A 19,771-nucleotide genomic window follows, 5' to 3' on the forward strand; every position below is an offset into this window, starting at 1 on the left:
ACGGGGCACCGCAGCTCCCGGCAGTGGCGCAGGGTCACTGTGCCATGGGGGGCCAAGGGCCGGGGTTTTTCTCTGTCCCCTGCCTGGTGTGGAGGCGAAGCATCCATTGAGGGGATGCTTAGAAAGGGACGGATACTGCCTGCGTGCACCACAGTGCTGGTGCTCGCCAGCGGGCATTGGTGCCCTGGCACTGAGGACCGATGGGCCTGATCCAGTGCAGGTGATAGGGGACATGGCTGCTCCGGGGTGGGGGAGTCAGGGGAGCCAGGGTGTCTACCCACGGGTGTCGGGAGCCTGGCCGTATCCTGCAGCAGCCTCCCCCTGCCTGCCCCAGCCACCCAGCGCTGGCTGCGGATGTTTTCTGTTCTTGCAAGAAATCCAGCTGAAAACAAGCAGGGCTGCGCCTGCCAGGTGGCTCCTTCAGAGCTCTTGCTTCTGCTCTGCGTTTAAGCAGCAGTGATTTTTGCTTGGAAACGTCCAGATTTTTGCTCTGCACAGGCTTTGATTTCGAAGCCACTAGCACAGAGCTCCCAGGGACTGAGGGACTCCAGGCTCCTGCCCTCTCCTGCCCATCTTGCCTGTGGGACTGGCTTGCCAGAAAAAAATTGAGTCTGGGTCTAAAATGTCCAGCCCAAATCTGATGTGCCTGGCAGGGGTGGTGGGAGCCCTGACCCTGGCCCCCACAGCCCTCCAGCACCAGCTCGGGCTTAACTCTCTCCTCCGCGGGAAGAGTTCAAACCTTCCAGTTAAATCCAGGAAGGAGTTAGCAAGTCTTTGTGGCAGGTGGATTAGAGGCAGAGGTAAATGCTCCTGCTCAGTGTAATCTGGCTGGTTAAAAGCTCAGCTCAGCCTCTATCCCAGCATTGTCCTTGCTTCTTATAAATATAGGAGACATTTCTGCAAACAGGGATTTTTCCTTTTGCCTATTTAGAAACCTAAGAGATTGGGGAGCGCCTGTTGCCCTCCTCCTTTCCCCAGGGTGTCATCAGGTTTTATTACCATCCTCCAGTGCTCTGTTCTCTCCGGGCTGGGTTTGGTGCTGGTGGCCTCTGATCCTGCAGGTGCAGCAGGAGAGGGATTACAGCTCACGGGGCTGCAGGTCAGGGCAGGTGAAGGCTGCAGAAGCTCCTGGTGTTGGGGAAATGGGGCTAGGAGCAGAGTCAGGGCCCTCTTTCATGCCACAAGCCAGGGGTTCCTCCACATCCATGAACTGGGGAGTACACCTGGATGTGATGGGGCAGGACGGGGGGGAAAGGGGACTGAGAGGCTGGGGGCTCTCCTCAGTGTGAAGCATATAGGAACCCCAAACAGAAATTAAAAAAAAAATCACAACTGTATAAAACTAGGCAACAGTTATGTGATTCTCTCTAAAAACCCGTATTCCAGAGCTGGTGGCACTAAGGGGGGCACAGGAGGGTGGCAGCTCCACCTGTGACCCTCCCTGCCCTGGCCATCCCACCCCATGGCAGGAACATTCCTGGGTGCCCTGTCCCCACTGTCCCTTGCAGATGAGAGCAGACGCACCGGGCAAGGCTAACCAGCACCTCCACACCAGCCCCAAGAGCTTGTGGGTGCCCTGGAGAGGGTCCTGTGTCCCCAGGGCTGGAGGATGCACACATGACCTCTCCCTGAGGATTATGGCCAGAGTGAGGGGCTTTCATGGGGAGCACATGGCAGGCACGGATCAGGGGTTTACCAGGGATTAAGGTATTTTCTATGCATTTAAACTAGCCATCACAAACCCAGAGCTATCTAGGAACAAGCGACCTGGAACACAGCACCCAGGGGGCAGGGGAGAAGTGAGGAGAGAAACTAATACCCAGCCCAGTCCCCATCGCAGGGCTTGCAGGGAGCAGGGGGAAGATGCTCACAGAGGCTTGCAAGCCCCCAGAGCCCCAGGAATGGCCTGTGGGCCCCGACTCAGGGAAAGATAAACGTGCTGCACACCCCGGTGAGATGCATGGTGGAGGAGGAGAGGTTGGGGAGCTTGGGGGACACAGCAGCAGGTCCCAGGGGGACAGCAGGGCACCATGCTCGTGCCCTCTCTGAGGCCGGGACAGAGTGGTCCATCCCGGGAGGCATGAGGGCTGGGTGGCTGCAGGAGCTTGTTAACCTTAATCCTCCCTCGGATTAATGCTCAGGGGAGCTGAGAATCATGTTTAAACCTGCAGGAGTAACCCCTTGCATTGAGTGTGGCACTGCAGTGGGGTCGGGGAGGGACAGAGGGCACAGGTTAAGGGCAAGGAGAGGGGCAGGCAGTCCCATGGCCTAATCTGACATGCAACCTTGGATTTTGTGAGTGTGTTCCAAGGCCCTGCCCTCCCTGAGAGCACAGGGATGTGCAGCATGCTGGCCAGCTGCACACTGGGGTCATCTCCAGCAATGCTGCCCGGCTCCAGGAGGCTGCCACTGAGTTCTGCAGGGCTACTGTGGGCTGGACCCCTCAGGATTGGAGCAGTCTGAAAGTGCCAGACCAAGATGGAAACCATCTGCTCTTGGAAGGATGCTCTTTTGGGGGAATGCCTGCCTGGGATGAAGTCTCTGGGATGAAATCCCTCTCTTGGTCTGAGCTGGCTTCCCTGGGGCTGAGTTTTCAGCCTGGCTCAGAGGAGCAGTGCAAGGATGATCAGGGATGCTCAGATAGCACATGCGCCTACTCACACAGACCCTAGGCTGACTCCACAGACCCCAGCAGAGGACCCCTCAGCTCATGGCAGTAGGAGCCACCCTTCCCTGTAGCCGCTGGCCATGCTGTGGGCCTTGCAAGCCCATGCAGGGGGCAGAGCAGCCCAGCTGGCATCCCTGCAGATGGGGCCACCCACCCTCAGAGCAGCTCCAGCCCTAACTCTCGCCTCAAAGCAGGTACCAAGAGCCCCAAGAGCCCCCCTGTGACACCCTGTCACAGCCTGCCAGGGACCCCATGCCAGGTCCCCAGCCTCAGCTGAGCTGCAAGTGCCACATAGATGCCCTTAGAGGAGGTTCCCATCCCTTGATAGCATGGATGCAGCTCCCTCCTGGGCATCCCTTGGTCCGAGCTGTTTGCCAGGCAGCTGGCTTCAGCACAAAGGTGCCAGAGTTACACCAACGTTCTCCGGAGCATGAACACCAGTTACACCCTCCTTCCCCCCTCTGCAGGCTTAGCCCCTCATGGGAATACCCTGCCCTGCATCTAATACAGCCCATAGCTCCATGCTCTGGGGCTGGCACCACCCAAACCTGCTGCCTGTCCCAGGGAGATGCCACAAGACCTTGTCACCCATCCTGTCGTGGCCAGGGTCACCTTGAGTGCCTCCCTGGTGGGGCAGGGGTGGCTTTGTAGGTGCTGTGTTTGCCATGTGCTTGTCCCCTGGGGCAGCGAGGCAGAATGGGATGTCCTGTTCTAAGTGGCATCTTAACTAGATCTGATCCAGCCTTGCAAAGCCACAGCGCCTTCAATTCCCTTAGCACTCCAAATCTGCTACTGTGCATCTAAGCGGATTATTTTAAATACCCCATGATGGACTGCTCCTTTGTAATATAATCCAGCCTCGTGTGTCCCATTCCCCTCCTATTTGCTGTGATTTAGCTGCAGCTGTGACAGCTAGAAACCTCCCCAGCTCCCCCTGCTCCCTAGGAAACGTCCCACATACCAGACCCTTCCCCAGATCCTGCTCTGCCCTGTGTAGACAGATCTTGGGATGCTCCTTTCCCATGCACCCTTAGCATGCAGTCTTTCATGTCCTGGGATGAGCGGTGGCCGTGGGATGTGCTGCCCCAGAGCTGCTTCATCTGCACCCAGAGCTGAGCCCCTGCATGGGCATTGCCCCCACCCACACCTCGAGGCCAGATCCTGCCTCTGCTGCTTTCACCCAAAGAAGGGCCATGCAGGAGCCCTTTTGGGTGGCTTTCACCAGTTTTCAGGCCTCTTCCTCAAGCTGACTGGCTCTGACACTTCAGCCCTACCATGAAGTCAGCCAAGCAAGAAGTCATCCTGCCTCCTGCTCCCACTGGAGACGGGGGTTTGGGGAGGGTGGGGGCCAGCATGGAGCCCACCCAGTCCTGCTCTTGGCAACGGCAAAGAAGCTGCTGCTTTTCCAAGTGCTTCCCTTTGGGGCTTGTCTGATTAATGAGGGCTTGTTATTTCCAAACTGTTTGAAATCGTGTTTATTTTATCTGCCGCCGGATTCCTCTGTCTCAGGGCTCATCGTTAACCGCCAAAGATGAGTGACAGATCCTGCTAATTACAGCTAATGATGGCCTTAAAGGATATCTGTGCACACATGTGTGTTTGTGTGCACACATGCCAAGGGCCATTTATAATTTAAAGTGGGGAGAGTCATTAGCATAAACCGTGCCCAGATTAATTGCAAAGAGCAGCCTCTCCGGGGAGGATGCTCACCAAGAGGTTATGGTTTCAAGTCCTGGATGCTGAGGACAGTACAGGCTGCCCAGGCAGACGCAGCGCAGTCCCGAGCTGGGTGTCAGCCTCGGAGACACCAAATCAAAGCTACCACATAGGAAATGTTTGGCATGCAGCCACCGAGCAGCTGGTAGGGACCAGGGGAACCTGGCATGTGGCACAGCCACGACCAGCTCAGAGCCATGCAGGGCCATGGGAGCTGACATCCCCTGGCAGATCTCTGCAGGGTGTTTTCCAGCTGGGAGGAGTGTCATGACCCAGTTCTACCCCAGCTTCTGTGGGTACAGGCAGTGGGAGCACTGGGAGATGATTTTTATGGCCTCTCTGAGGACAAAGTAGCTGCAGGAGCACAACCCCTCACTAGACACCAGAGATCTCACCTGGGCGGCTGGGGTTAGCAGTGCCACCACCTTGCTGAGAATGTTCCACCTTTAGACCCTGGGTGATCCAGTCCTGCTGCTGACTTCTTTGCTTTTACTTATCCCCAGGAGGGAAAGAAGGAAGATGGAGAAGATGAGGCCTTCCCCACCCCTGGGCTGGAGGACACGGCGTGGGAAGCAGCGGCTGCAGGAGCTCATGGCCACCAGCTCAGCAAGGGGATGGGCAGGTGGCAGCTCAAGCAGAGCAGGCATGTCCGACGGAAGGGCTGACCAGGGGACTTCCACAACTGGCACAGTGGGGTTTGTTCTCTAAACTGGCTCTCCAAACTTGCCAGGGCTGACTTTCCCTCACCCCTGCAAAGAGGGAGCACAGAGACAGTGTCCTCCGGCTCCATCTTCTCACTCTCCCCTCCTCAGGGGTCCAAGTGATGCCCTCACCCCTCTCCCAGTCCTGCTGATGCAAGCCATGGAAGAGACATCCACAAAGAAACCAAAAGCTGTTCCAGATGGCAAAGGGCTCAGCAGAGCAGAACAACTGCTCCCCAGCCTTTATCTTTCTGCAAACCAAATCCACCCTTCTTGGAAAAAAGTAATTCAAGCTCCTCAGTCTTCCTCAGAGCTGGCAAGTGGGAAGAGTGAAGCGCCGGCGCCGGCTCCCCGGGGAGGGTAAGCGCCACCCGGCAAAGTGCTTCTATATCCATCTCTGCCACGAGAAGGTCTAAATTGAAAGTGATGGCAACAGCAAGTGTTGGGATGCTGAAATGGACTCTGAAGCCAGAGCAAAAGGGATTTCAGGGGCTGGATGTGCTCGGCATGGGGGGAGGATGCCTGCCAGCGCAGGACACTGCAGTTCTAATCCCACTAAAAGCTGGGAGGAAATGACTTGGACAAGGGCTTTTGGCTTCCTTGCTGAAAAGTCCAGATTCAGGTCAAGCCTATGGCTCATGAATTTGTCTTGGATCTTTTGAATTGCTCTGGATCCCAAAACACTCAGGTTTCTCTTTCTGAAACACTCCAGATGTTTCAATTTAAGGCTTTTGCAGAAACAGCTGTCAGAGGCTGTGGAGCAGAGCTCCCCTCAGAAATGTGCAGCCACTCAACGGTAACAACTGCTCATGAAACAGCCCAGTGAGGCTGTTTGGGCAGGGCCAGCTTGGGCTGGTGCTTTTTGCATTACCAAAACCCTGTCACTGAGGCTTCCAGTCCTCCAGACCCTGTTCGTACAGGAGTCCTGGGTGCTCGTGCTGTCCTGACCTCACTGTTTCCTCTGGGGTGGCTTCCTTGCTGTCGTTCCCCACTGGCACCTTGCAAAACTTTCTCCAGGCCACCTTCCCCATGGCTTTAAATCCCAGTATAGCAGTGTTGGGAGGTGACAGCAGAGATGGTCTGGAGAAGCCATGGCTCTAGGAGTGGGAGGCACCAGCACTGGAGCAACATCAGCGGTGCTGGGCATCTGCTTCAGTGGGCTCACTGTGGACTGAGAGCTCTGGCAGCGCTGGTGACTTTGGGACCATCAGACTGGGCAGTCCATGCCTGTGGCACGCAGAACTGCACCATCCATGGAAAATGGGTGGCTTCGAGGCTCCAGGGTGACTTTGGGGTATGCAGAGCAAACAGTCTCTATCAAGACCAGGTGAGGTGTTTTTCCCTCTGTGCCACAGCCAGGGAGGGTCAGAGCCGTCTAAGATGTGGGGTGTGTGACAGGGCAGGCCACTTCGAGGTCCTGGGTCTGGGCACCATGCTGCAAGCTGCTTGCTCGGTGGCATGCTGAGCACTCCCCAAATAACTCCCGCAATTGCCATCACCCAGCGAAAGAGCCCGATTGCAAAGAAAACAGGAAAGCAGCTGAAAAAATAAAGGTGCTGCCATGGCACTGTGCACGCCAGGTCGGAAATTTGGGATGGTGCCAAAGTACAGCCCCGGATGCTCCTCCTGCTCCAGGGCATGAAGGGCCAGTGCAGGGTGGAGAAAATAGGGGTGCCAGAGGCCAGTGGGAGGGCACCCTGCCAACAGCACCAGGGACAGGCAGCCAGGACTCACGTGTCTTCTGGGCACTTGGAAAGAGCCAAGGATGCTCAGCAAGGATGCTGCAGCCACGTCTGTGTGGTGTGAGGTCGAATGGTCCCGCCCCAGCCCCATGTCTCCTGGGGGTGATGCAGTGCCAGGCTGATTGGTGAGATGCCAGCCTCTGTGAGTACCCCATCTCCTTGGCAACCTGCACCCCTCCCCAAATGCCAGAGGTATCCAAAAGATGGAGAAATCTGCTCAGCTACCCCAAAGCACAGCCACAAGCTCCAGAGACTTGATGTAGTCCCCAAGCCCTGGCCATGGGGCAGTAATTCTTTCAGCTGAAGGAAAGGATGAATGGAGATGAATTGGGCAGATGCAGCTTTGCTGGGACAACTTGAAGGTCACCAAGCCTTGAGGTCAGGCTAAGAGGCAATGCCAGTGCCTGCCTCCCAACCCTGTGCATACTACTGCCTGAGACTGAGAATGCCAAACTCATTGCCCCTCTGCTCTGGGGCGCTGGTTATCTCCAGCATCAGTTGGCCTGTGGGCAGAAGCAGGTGGCACAGCTCCAGCGCAGGCAGGGTGTGGGTGGAGGTGTGGGTGGAGGCAGCAGCCCCTGCCCTATCTGGCAGCCTCTGGGATTAGTTGTACGGCACTGGGAGCAGCTCTAGCAGTGGCTGGGTAGGAACAGATACACACAGATAAGGCAACCTGAACCCTGGGGACAGTGAGCCAGCTTCATTAATCTCTGTGAATCCAGGTGCTGACGAAGATGCTATTGTCCCCTTTCCCTCCCCAACAGCTCATGTGTGGCCGTCAGTTGTAGCTCACAGAAGGACAAAACCTGCCATGTGCATGGGTGGCATCACTCTGCCAGAGCTACTAAGTGGCTCCCATGTGCCCCTGGGGACACTGCTGGTACAGGGATGCGATCAGTGCAGGGACGCACACCTGCATGGGGACAGCGCTGGTACAGACATCCACAGCCAGTGTGAGGCCCCACAGCCAGTACAGAGAGCAAAGGAAGGTGCAGGGACGCAGACAGGATGGAGACCACCAGCAGCATGGGGACAGGCAGCCAGGGTGGGGACCGTGCCAGTCCAGGGGCACCACGCAAGGGATGGAGACCCAGGGACAGTGTGGGGACACGTAGCCAGGCATGGGGTCACATACAGGGGGACAGTGATGCTGCAGATGATGACCAGCAGTATTTCCCACCCCTCTGATGGCCTGGGCCTCATCTTCACATCCCTCCCTCCCCAGCCTCCAGCTCTCTGGCTGCGGTGAGCAAGAGGGTCTGGCACTGTGCGGGCACACTGAAGAGAGAAGCACCACCAGGTCCCTGCCTGCATCCCCATCACTGGCATGACATGGGCTGCTCGGGGACGGGTGCCATGCAGCACTCCCCATCCCGTTAGCTCCGGCATGAAAGCACCCCCTGCAGCCGCCGCAGCCGGGCCTGGCCATGATCTCCACTTCCAGGTAAACAGATGAGGCAAGCGGCTCGCCTTCCCTCCCTGCCCGGCAGCCCCAGCCGCACAGACCCGCCATTCAGCCCCACCGCCCCGCACAAACCCCCAGTGTTCGGGAGAAAGCTTATGCTCCCCTGGGAGCATCGGGGGGGGGACACACCGTGGCTGGGCGGTTGACACCCAGCCAGGCTGGAGCAGGGCCAGTGGGTGCAGAAAGAGCCACTGTGTTTTGGCTGGCTCCTGCCACACTGGGGTGGGGGCAGAAAGAGCTCCTTGTGCATGTGGGACCCCAGGGATGTCACCGCAGCTTGGCCACATCCAGGGTCCCACCAGGCTGTGGTGGTGGTCACTGGTGGGTCTGTGGGGTGGTGGCGGGGAGCTGGGGGTAGGAGCCTGAAGGGATGAGGGGGCTGGAATTGGCAAGCGGGGGAGCTCAGTGCATGCACCAGCATGCACCGTGCTGCTGCTGCCCTGCTGCCATCCAAAAAATTTGCAACCCCAGACTACAGGAGACAAAAGCAGTGAGAAGGGATTGACCAGGGACACATTAAAGTGGTGGCAGAGGTAGGAGCAGGAGGCAACTTTCCCTGGGCGTCACCCTGTGAGCATCCTCCCCAGCTGGTGGGAAGAGTGGGTGCACTCCCAGCGTGTTCGTCTCGAGCTCCTGCATGGCCTCCACCAGTGCAGACTGCAGGTCACCCACTGGAAGTGGGCCTGTGGCACTTCTCGACAGGACCGTCAGGCACTTGCAAAGATGAGAGGATGATGCCAGGTCTTGCCCCCCAGGGCTACTGTCCCCCTCCAACCCCCTGACCCCCTCTTTCCCTAGGCTTTCCTTGGCCCTACCAAGGGGGTCTGTCCTATAGCATGGCCTGGGATGCTCTGGCCGCAGCAGGGCCCAGAGGGCTGCCCATCCCTCTGGGGAGCCTGGCACCGAGCTGAGCGCATCCCTGCCTCAGCCACAAGCATCCCTGTGGGGCCTGGCTGAAGGAGAGAGGGGAAAGCAGGAAGCAAAGCCACGATGCTCCAGCATCCCAGCTGCCTCCATCATCGATAAGTGGCCATCAGTGTCTTCACCGGGGACGATGTCCCCTCTTCCATGCCTGGTACCTTCCCCCCTTGCCACTCCCCTGAGAAGGTGGCTTTCTTTCCCGAGGAGCACAGAGAAAGCATTTTCCACCACGGCAGATGAAAATGGATTCGCAATCCAATTTTACCCTAGTACCACTTCAGTGATTTTGATGGAGCCACTCTAGATGGGTGCTGGTTTGAGCCAGAGGACAGCTGTTGCAGCTTCATAGACCAGGGGTTTCTTATCTGTGTCACCTTTGATTACTGTAATTGAAATCCTGCTCTGATCTGAGCCATGCCTGAACGTTTCTGCTGCCTGTGCGGCTCTCAGCTCGAACGGCAAAATGATGTTAATAGATTTTAAAGCCGGCAAGGCCGGTGAGAGCACTTCTGCCTGACCTCCCGCACAGCAGCCGACAGTCACTGCTTACCCCGGTTCCACGCTCAGCTGCTGGCACAGCCCTGCCATCCCCCCTGTGACTCATTTTCCCTTCTGGAAGCACAAATCCTGCCTTTCCCCAGAGCAGCCCATGTGTGCCTGCCAGGCAGCCTGCCTTCTCCCACCCCTTTGGAGAAAGACCAGGATGCTTTCAAGGAAGGCAGGGTCCAGGGGTGCCAGCGGGATCTCAGAGGGATCATCTGCCCTTTAGCCCTCCCGCTCCAGCATGAGATCCCCTGTGGACCGCACTGGCCTTTTCTGGCATCTCCTGACCAAAAGGGCAGCAAGGCAACATGCCGCTGCCTGTCTGCTGCCAGACAGGCTGCAGGGGACAGAAATGCCACCGCACAGGAGAGGATGCTCCTGTCTTTGGTGCCAAGCTGGAAAACTGGCTGTGGCTGGCAGTGTGACCGGTGCTTTGTCACCCTCCCCATCTTTTGTGAAGCCGCTGGTGGTGTTTAGCCACAGTCACTGCAGCAGAAACAGTGACTGCAGCCCAGACAGCATCTGAGGGCAGGAGCCGAGAGGACATGTGTGCTGGCACGCACGCTCCTGCAGTTTGGCTCAGCGAGCAGTCGGCATGAGGAGCGAGCCAGTCCTGGTCGGACTGTGACAGAAAAGCTGGTGGCTCCATCTGGGATGGGAAGGGTTTGCTCAGCAAAACGGGTCTTCAGGAGCTGTCCTCAGGAGCAGGCAGGGGTGTCCCAGGTGCAAAGGCCCATCTAGCGAACCCTGCAAGCCACGAGGGCCAAAAACCCTGGCCATGCCGGACAATCCCTTGGACCCCCAGGTTTTCCAACCCAACAGCTTCCATGGCCATAGAGCTGGGAGCTGGCCAGCAGGAGCTGGCACCGTGGCCTGGGCTTGCACCGGTGAGGATCTGGCAGAGCCATCCCAACACTTCATATGGCGGCAGAAAGAGAAGGCGGCTGCCCCGATGGCAGGCCCCAGCACACACGGAGGCTCCCCCTGAGTCCCGGCTGGCCGAGCTGCCACGTTTCCTCTCCGGCAGTGAAACCCCTGGCGGGTCACGGGCCAGCGGCACACACAATGCTTGGGGTTATCCAGCCCCTTATCAGCTCCGGCCACGCGGTGCAGGGAGGAAAAGGGTTTCAATCCCAGCCTAGCCGCGTTTCCGTCGGGAGCCGTTCCCCCTGTCACGGGGGAGGGCTGGACCGTGCCACGTTTTGACACCAGGACTGATGGAGCAGGGCTGTGGCTGCCATAGGGAGAGAGTCCATGGGACTGTCACCCTGTATTACCCATGGCATTGCCAGCATCCCTCCTTGTGCCAGGGAAGCTGCCGGTCTCCAACAGTGCAGCTGCTCCTGCCCAGCTTTTCATGGTGGCACTGTGCCATGGGCCGGGCACGGCCACCTGCAGAGCTTGGGAATGGGAAGGGAACAGAGCTGGTGACCCTCAGGAAAGGGGCTGCCACTGGGGCATACAGCAGAGGTCTGAGCTGGCTGAAACATGTCACTGCTCCCAACCTCAGGGAAGCATCTAGGAGCCCTGGCATGCCAGGAAAATGCCTGCTTGGAGCAGTAGAGGCAACCTGAGAAACCCCACTGGCAAAGGCCACCTCTGCCAGCCAGGAAGGGAAACTGAGGCACGAGGTGATGCCGAGGGAGGCCTCCCGCTCCCTTATGCCTAGGCTGCCGCGGGACATGCTTTCCAGGGCTGTCCCAGCCACTTAAAGCCGGCTGAAGGAAGGGTACTATGGCACAGGGTTGCTCCTAGTTCCTCAGCTCAAAATCAGAAGGTGAGGGTCCGCCCCGGCCCTGGCTCCCCCAGGCCCTCCCAGCAAGGAGCACAGGGCAGGCAGGGGAGCTGGCAGAGGCACCGGCAAAGGCTGGGCTTGCCATGATTCCCTCCTGCTCCACGATTAATTGAACATAGTCTAAAATTAGCTGTGGAGGCAGCACCCCTGGGGTCTCCCAGCAGCATCCCACTGCCCGCCAACTGCCTGCAAGTGGGTCAGGCAGCAGCTGCCTCCCAGCTGGGCACCCTGGGTGCTTGGGGGATCCTGTCCTCTGCTGCAAGCATCGCTCCCTGCTCTGCACCTCTCACCTCCCCACTGCTGCCCATCTCGGAGGCATTTCCCTCTCAAGATTCACCAGGCTGGGGTGGCATTATGGCCAGAGCAGCTGGGGAGGCACAAAGCCACCTTCTGGGATGGCAGGAATGTGGATCTCTGTCATGTTCCTTCTTGTGCCTTTGGGGATCTGTTATTTTTAGCTGCTCTCCCTATCTCACAGAGGCTCTGGCTCTATTTTTCTTCCCTGCCACCCTTTCCCTGGTGTTGTTTTCTCTGTATTATTTTCAGATGAGGGGAGGCAGAACCAGGCGTCTTGGCACAGGGGACCACTCAGCCATGACTTCCCCATGCTGCCCTCTACCCAGGGGTATTTGGTTGGGGTTTTTTCCTGGCTGTCTTTAACTCCCATCGGCAGTCCCAGGGGGATGACACACCAAGGGGTAAGGCAGACCAGAAGCACCCTGCAGCCAATGTGCCAGGCCAAGTGGTGGGATGCTTGCAGCTGCACAAGGATTCTCCCCTGCTGGCAGGGCAGTGCCTGGACGCAGCCCCCAGTATCCTGGGCAGGCAGGGGTCTGCATCCCCCAGGCTGGCCCCTCCTGGCAAGCTCTCTGCTCCCTCCTGACACCCTGCACATCCGAGTCTGCTATCTCCACGATGACACACTGACATCTAAGCTGGGGAAAGTGAGAGGATGGGCTTTTCCCTTGGATTCAGAAGGCAGCAAACAGGAAAACAATTAAAAAACTTCAAAGCCAGATACTTCTAATTTGGTTTAACGTGGCAGTCCTCCTTGGCAGCGATGCTGTCAGAGGTGCCTGCGTGGGGCTCAGACTGGGAAGTGCCCAGTGTGTCACACCACGGGATGTCACCCACCACCAGTACCACCGCAGCCCTGTGGTCTCCATCCCTGCTGAGCACAGAGGTGTGGGGTGCCACGGTGCTGGACTCAGGGTTGGGCCTCTGGGGACAGACCCCTGCCAGGGACCGGATTTTGGAGCTGCTGGGAGAATGACTCCATGGGGAGGCCATGCCTCAGCTTCCCTGTGGCACAGGGCTGCCAGACCTGCTCATTGGGAGCATTTCCAAGGTGCTTCGGCTGCATGCTGGAGCCCAGTCCGCACCCACTGGCATTATCACTGCCCTTGGTACAGTGGGGCAGGCCTGGGGGTCCTGGGGAGGAGGGGATGCCTGCCTTAGCAGGGCCCAGCAAAACAGTGGCCTCTGTCCTGGGGTGGGGAGGGGACCCTGGCGCTGCTGGTCCTGTCCCCTCCAGCCACTGCTCTGAAGGAAGAAGGGGATGTGTCTCTTGTTTGATTCTCACTCTTTTCCCCAAAAGAAGCTCAAATCCTCTCATTTTCTCCAGAAACCTACACCACAGGACAGCAGCGCTCCTGCCCCCCATGCTCTGCTGCCTTTCCCTGTCTCCCACCCCTGCTTTTGGGGTTTGGGGTTTTTTTGGGGTTTTTTCTGTTGTGCTGGTGGGTTTTTTTCCAGAATTCTGTGCTGTATGGTGAGTAAAGGCATCCTGCTGTCTGAGGGCTAACGGCTTGCTAGAGAGATAATAAAGCAAAGGGGAGTAAATTAAAGTGGCTATAAATAGCACCAGGAGAGGAAAAGGAGATGAAGTCATCTTCCTTCAGCTGAGCTGGTATTTGCATCACTTCTTCCCTTTGCCTTCCCCTGCCCACTCATCCCGCTTGGGAAATGGCTCCCCTGGTCTCTGGGGTCCTGCTGTGGGCTCTGTGTTCCCCCTGCATCCCCATGAGGCTGGGGAATGTCCCCATGCCCCTGGGCTGGGGGTGGCTGCCCAGTGCTGGGAGCTTGCTGCAGAGCACAGCAAGGTGGCCTCGATGCGGTCACTCAGCCCCAGGCTCTGTCTCAGCTTTGCACCAGACCTGGGTCATTGCCCCATGCAAACCAGTTCACGGCCCCATGCAAACCAGTGCATCCAGCATGACCCTGATGCTGTATCCCACGGTCACCAGGAACACCCATCAGGAGACTTCACAGATCCATCTAATTCCAATCCCCTTTGCAGCCCATCCATGGGCCACTGCAGAGACCCCCCAGGAACAGTGCCAGCGGGAAGGGATGCCACAACCTCAACAACAGCAGAACCACCCAAGGGAGCCCCTCCAGGAACCAGATTTTGTAATTTACAGTTTTATTCTTGAAGATTTTTCACATCTCAGCCTCCACCATCAGCCCCAGGACACATGGGAGAGGACAGACCCCAACCCCACAGGAGCCTCCCAGGGGCTAGCAACCAGCTTTGGACCTTACCCAAAACGTGACCCTCACTGCCAAGGCAGCCACTGTCCCTGCAGCCCCCGAGCAGCCCCCAAAGCCCCCAGCTGTGCGCTTGCACGAGGTATATTTACGCCTGAGTCAGAATGAGGTCACACTGCGGTTTCCTCCGTGTCAGCTACTGACTCCTATTCCTGTGCTATGCACACACACCCGCCGTGTTATTGCAGGGTATTTATAGCTATTTTACATGTATAATTATAAAACCACAACTCCACACACGCACAAAAATAATCACGGTGCCAGGACACGGGGGAGTGGGGCCAGGGCAATGGGAGCGGGGCCGGGGCACGGGCCCATCGCTAATAATAATTCTTTGCACTTTATATATAGCCCCTTTCATCCGCAGCTCTCAAAAACACTTTGCAGGCTTTTAATTAAGCTTCCCAACATCCTAATGTGATGACAGCCAAGTAATGATATCCTTGCTTTTAGGTAAGAAGAGAGGGGAGGTGGCAGGACTTGTCTGAAGTCCCACAGCGAAGCAGCCGGTGGGGCAGCGAGCCCAGGCGCCCCGTGCTCTGCCCCACAGCTGTGGGGTGCCCACGTGGGGACATGCTTATAGGGGAGATTTTTAACCCAGAAAGGGGATGAGGACCCCAGGATCCTGCACAACCCCTCTGCTCAGTTTGGGTTGGGGGCACCTGGTGGCAGCACAGGGTCTGGGGACGGCAGCAGGGGCCCCAGGGAGCACTGGGCTGCAGCTACCCGACATCTCGATCAGCGGGTGGAAGAGACACATGGATCTCTGCAGACTTGTGGGCGAGAGCTCGGGGGAGAGCAATAAATAAGATGACAGGTCTGAAAGGGCTGATTTATGAGTAATATTAAGAGTCGTAATCCTGCCTGGCCCGGCCGCCCCCCCAGGGAGGCAGGGTGATGACAAGGACCCAGACACATCACAAAGAGACAGGATTCACTGGGACCAACGCTGACAGATCTCCAAGCAGGAGGGCTGGAAACAGTTGTCCCTCCTGGGGGTCTAGGCAGCTCAGTGCAGGGACACATAGGGATCTCGGTGGCTGCCTGGAGATGGGATTCCACAGGAATGCATCTCTGTGGTCCTCAAGGTCTGTGGCCTGTGCTCCACTGAGCACCCTTCCTCCCTTCCATGTACATCCCTGCCTAGATGGACCACTTGCCTCCTGTCCTTGGAGTGCTGCAGAGGGCACAAGGGGCACACACTTCGGTTCTAGACACCAATGAGACATGATATGCCACCAAACAAGAGGGACGTGGCAGGAGAAGGTGGCCAGCAGCAGACTGGGGCTTCAACCCCCAGGGCAGAAGAGCAAAGAGGTGCTGGTAATAAAAGGGGCAGAACTGCAGTCCTGGGGGGGTGAAGGCCAGCTGGGGTCATTCACATCTGCAGAAAACCTCACACTCCCAGCTTCTTTCTCACTTATGGAGAGGTGGGGGACAAGTGCCCATCCTAGGGGATGCCCCATGGGGGAAGAAGAAATGCATCAATGGACACAGCACAATTCTGCACACAGGAAAACTAAATGCAAGTCAAAAATCATAAACCCGGATTTGATCCCGTAGCAAGCACCATCCTGCCATTTTATAGTTGTGTCAATATTTTTTTCTTCCCAGACTGCAGCCAGATCCCTGCTCACTGAAACAAGCTGCCCACGACCAAGAGCACCCACACCTACTGAGCCCTCAAAACAGGAGAGCAGGACCTGCTTGCACCACGCTGGGACCAAAGAGCAGTGACACAGACATTAAGCAAGAAAACATCTGCAAACCTTCTGAGGGGCTGCAAAGAAATGCCCCAAACCCAGTCTCACTGAAGAGAAAGGAGGGAGGGAAATGGGAACATCGTGCCTGGCCAGGGAGCCAGCACAGCCCAGGCACTGCCACAGGGACATCGGTATTTCCCTGTCACCACAGAGGCCACCGAAACCGCCCTGAGCCCTGCTGTTATTGCCTCCCCAGATTTCACCCCCACTGTCCTGCCTCCGCCGCCAGCTGGGCATCTCTTACCAGGGACCGCTGGCACCTCCGCTGCCTCGCCGGCCACGATGAGGGACTCAAGGATCCTTGCACGGAGCTCAGGGCTCACCTCGGTACTGCAGGGAGAAGGCAGGGTCCATGAGGGTGCCAGGAGCTCAGCCCCTCCACAGACCCCCACGCCCCTGGGACAGCCTGCTGTCCTGATGGATCTCCTGTAGGATCTCCAGACCCATGTGTGACATCACACCTGGTCACCATCAGAACAGAGCATTGGTTGGGATGGGGGCTCTCAGGTCTGGCCATCCCCATCAGAAAACCCTGGGGCTGAGCCGCTGGTGGGCTGTCACCCCCAAAAGCAGGTTAGCTGGGGGCCAGCATGGCTGTGTCTGGCTAAGGGCATCCTGCTCTCACCCATCCCATCCCGCGCATGGCAGGGGCACCTCACCTGGATGCTGCAGGGCGGAGAAGCAGCTCCCCGAATTGCTCCCCGAGGAGCCGGGGTGAGAGGCGGCTCCTGCGGGTGCCCTGGCAGATGCGGCAGAAGTGACGGGTGAGCTGGCGCAGGAGCAGTGCCTGGGGCTGTGGCAGGGCTGGGGGGGCCAGCAGGGCTCTGGCTCGCTGGCCACACTCCTCCAGGCCAGGGGTCTCTGCAGCAGAGGGGGAAACAAGAGAAGAAAGTTCAGTTCAGGAGGTTAGGGCATCCCCCTGCCTCTCAGGGGAGCCCAGCGCACGGCACAAGCTGTGGCGGGTCTCTACTCCCTGCAGAGCCCTGGAAAACCCTGACCTCAACCTCTCCCCCAGAAGCCGTGACTGCTTCTTTGCAGCCCATCCCTTCCCACAGATGGGCTGCGGGACGTGTGGGGACTCCAGGGACACAAGGGCACACAGAGCTGATGCCCTGGGGCTCTCAGACCCCTCTCGCTGGAGGCTGCCAGCCCCATTTACCTGCTCACTGCCCCAGATCAGACTGTAGGGCAACTTTAGCACATTCCTCCTCTCAGCACAGCCAGAGAGGAAGGGAGGATGGAGAGCTGAGCTGCTCACCTAGCAGGGGTGGCATATAAACACCCCTTGCTGCTGCTCCAACAGAGAACAGCAAGAGCCCTACCCTGGTACGCAGCAAAGCCATAGAAAAGGCAGAGCAAAGCAGAGGTGGGGAAACAGGCAGCAACTTGAAGATCTGCTGAATTTAAAGGCTCAGCCTTCCCCTGCAAAAAAACCACGCTGGGAATGATAAGGTTTTTTAGCAGAAAAAAAGCTGCACCTGGTCTGAGAGCTACAGGCACAGCTGTAGCAAGGTCCCTGCAGTCCACCCAGTGTGGTCTTTCTTACTCCCTGCAACGCAGCAGCAGGGAGGGCTGACTGGGGGACGGCTACTTCCAGTGATAGCCGAGTTGCCCATGTGAATAAAAGCAGGTACCTGATGGTGTTGCACATTGTAGAGGTGATGCTTCCAGAACCCCCCTGACAGGTGCCCTAAGCAGCCCACAACCCTGAGATGTTCCCACCAGTGTCCCCCATGTCCCTGGTGCCCTCTGGCAGCCTTGGCCAGGGCTCCCCGGTCTTGTGAGCTGTGAGCTCAGTGGCCTGGGACTGTGGTCCTGCCCTGCGTACGGGAAACAGCTGCTGCCCAGCCATCATCCCCTCCTTGGCCTGGCCCTTTCATCTGCAGGAGACGGGGAGCTCCCCAGGGCTGTGTTGCTCTCAGCCAGCTTCAAAGCCCAGTTTGGCTGGGGCTGACTCAGCTCCCCACGGCTCTGCACCAGGGCTGAGGCTTGGCTGATGCCCAGCTGGCTCCTGGCATCTGTCCTTGGGGCTGGGGTGTGCCAGAGGGGTGGGGGGTCCTGGGATCCCCTCTGAAGCAGGGATGGAAATGGGGTGCTTGTGTGCCCCTGAATCCAACAAGCTGCTCCTGCAGGATGTTCGGCTTTGCTCCAGGCCTCCCCCACTCCAGTTGGCTGCTTTTTGCACCCAGGGGATGCTGCAGGAGGAAGGTCCGCAGCCAACGGGGGAATTTGGGGATGTTTTCCACCTCGCAGCCTCGAGCAGGGCAGAAGGAGCTTGCTTGCGAGGCAGACTGCCAGAAACCAGCACCATCTCCTGAAAGACTTGGGAGGGAGTATTTTTTTTTTAAGCCCCAGAGAAATCCCCATCAGTTTCGCCTCCATTCCTGCCCCCCTCCTCCTCCTGCACCCCTTGTGCCAGGAGCAGAGCCTGCTCTGGCACAGGCTGCAGGGAAAGGCGCTTCCCTTTGAAGTTGTTTAACGAGGCAACCCAGCTAATTGCTTCCTAATTGCGTTTTTATCCTTGGAAAGGAAGCAGCCTTTGATTTCTCCTCTCTCTGATGGGTGAGGAGAAGGCATCGTCCCGGTGCCACTGGCCCCAGGGGTATTTCTTCTGGCTCTGTGCAGGGCAGGGAGGACAGGGTCTAAGTTCTCCCTCATCTCTGTGTGTCCCTCCTGCCTTGCAGGAGACCATGATGTTCCTGTGGCCTTTTCCCACCTGGACATAGTAGGAAAGGGTCACGCTGGTCTGGCACGGGTGATCTTTTAGTGCCTCTTAAGGCAGCCAAGAGCATGATCTGCCCAGGCACTAATCTGGCTTAGGATGGGGAGGCGATAAGTGGGGATGGAGGATACCACAGTGACTGGCAGTGAGACCAGAGCTGCTGTGAAAGGGGAAATCCTGGTTTGGAAGGTGGCAAGGGGTTCAGGTCCTATTCAACAGAGCGAGGGCTTCATGTGTGCCTGGTGACGCCTGCAGGGCCTTGGGCTGGCGCGGGGGCTGAGTGGCTCTGCAAGGACCCATTTGAAATGGGTTTTGGTCCAGGCTCCCTGTTGGGGTGGACTGTGAACTCTCCTGACCTGGATATGAGCCCTGCCCTGTTTATTTGAAAAAAAAAAATCAAATAAAACCAAAACCTTGATGGTCTCGTACATTTGCACAGAGGCTGGAAAGTTTGCAGGGACCTAAAGACACTTCCTAATGGCACTAAGCTGAAAAAGCAGAGAATTTTCTATGCCCATATAAAGCCAAGAGTTAACAAGATTACAGTAAAAAATTCCCAGGCAGCAGAGCCAAAATATTATAATAATGCTTTCTTCTGGGGCCAGCATCACCCAGCCTTGGCAGCCGCCCATCCTGGCAGGCAGCACCTCCTCCTCCATGCACTGCAGCAGGAGAGGACCATGCTGTGGCGGGGGTGAAGCTGCCCACTGGGTCTCCCCTTCACTTTCCTGGTTCATCTCCCAAAAGCTGGTGTGCCACTCCGGCACGGGGGATGTTCCCAGTGGTCCTCAGGATCTGCCCTTAATGGAGCATCAGGCAGGGGATGGGGTCAGGAGCAGCCCTGGAGATGCTGGGGAACCTTTCTAGGGGCTTCCCAAAGCTCCTCCAGCCCCACAAAGTTCCTGGGCAAGGCAGCAGACGAGCCGTGCTTACCTTGAGCCATGTGGACCAATTCAGTGTAGAGAGCTGGAGGGATCTGGAGTGATGGGAGTTCCTGGAGGTACCACTTCAGGGTGTCTGCCAGCGTCTGGGCATCGTACAGGTCCATGTCCACAGCTGAGGCATCTGTAGGGAAAGACCCAGCAGGAGCCCTTAGACCGTGGTGCTGCCCCTCTGGTGCGGAGCTCGGAGCTCTTCCATCCCTGTGGGCCTTCCTCCCTTCCTCTGGACATGGATACCAATTTC

The 19,771-nt window shown here is 57.7% G+C and overlaps 1 protein-coding gene across 2 annotated transcripts in view; it reads right to left on the reverse strand.

Moving 5' to 3' along the window:
* The window catches only part of PIK3R3 (phosphoinositide-3-kinase regulatory subunit 3), an 82,155-nt gene that overhangs the window by 47,490 nt on the left and 14,894 nt on the right, over positions 1-19,771 (reverse strand). For both annotated transcript variants that reach the window (XM_055815487.1, XM_055815486.1), the window contains exons 5-7: positions 19,520-19,651; positions 16,524-16,725; positions 16,109-16,194 (exon numbers count right to left, since the gene is read on the reverse strand). In XM_055815487.1, the coding sequence (XP_055671462.1) occupies positions 16,109-16,194; positions 16,524-16,725; positions 19,520-19,651 (420 nt within the window). The remainder of the gene's footprint in view (positions 1-16,108; positions 16,195-16,523; positions 16,726-19,519; positions 19,652-19,771) is intronic.

The sequence above is a fragment of the Falco peregrinus genome, chromosome 10 (genome assembly GCF_023634155.1).
Source record: "Falco peregrinus isolate bFalPer1 chromosome 10, bFalPer1.pri, whole genome shotgun sequence".
Taxonomy (NCBI): Eukaryota; Metazoa; Chordata; class Aves; order Falconiformes; family Falconidae; genus Falco; species Falco peregrinus.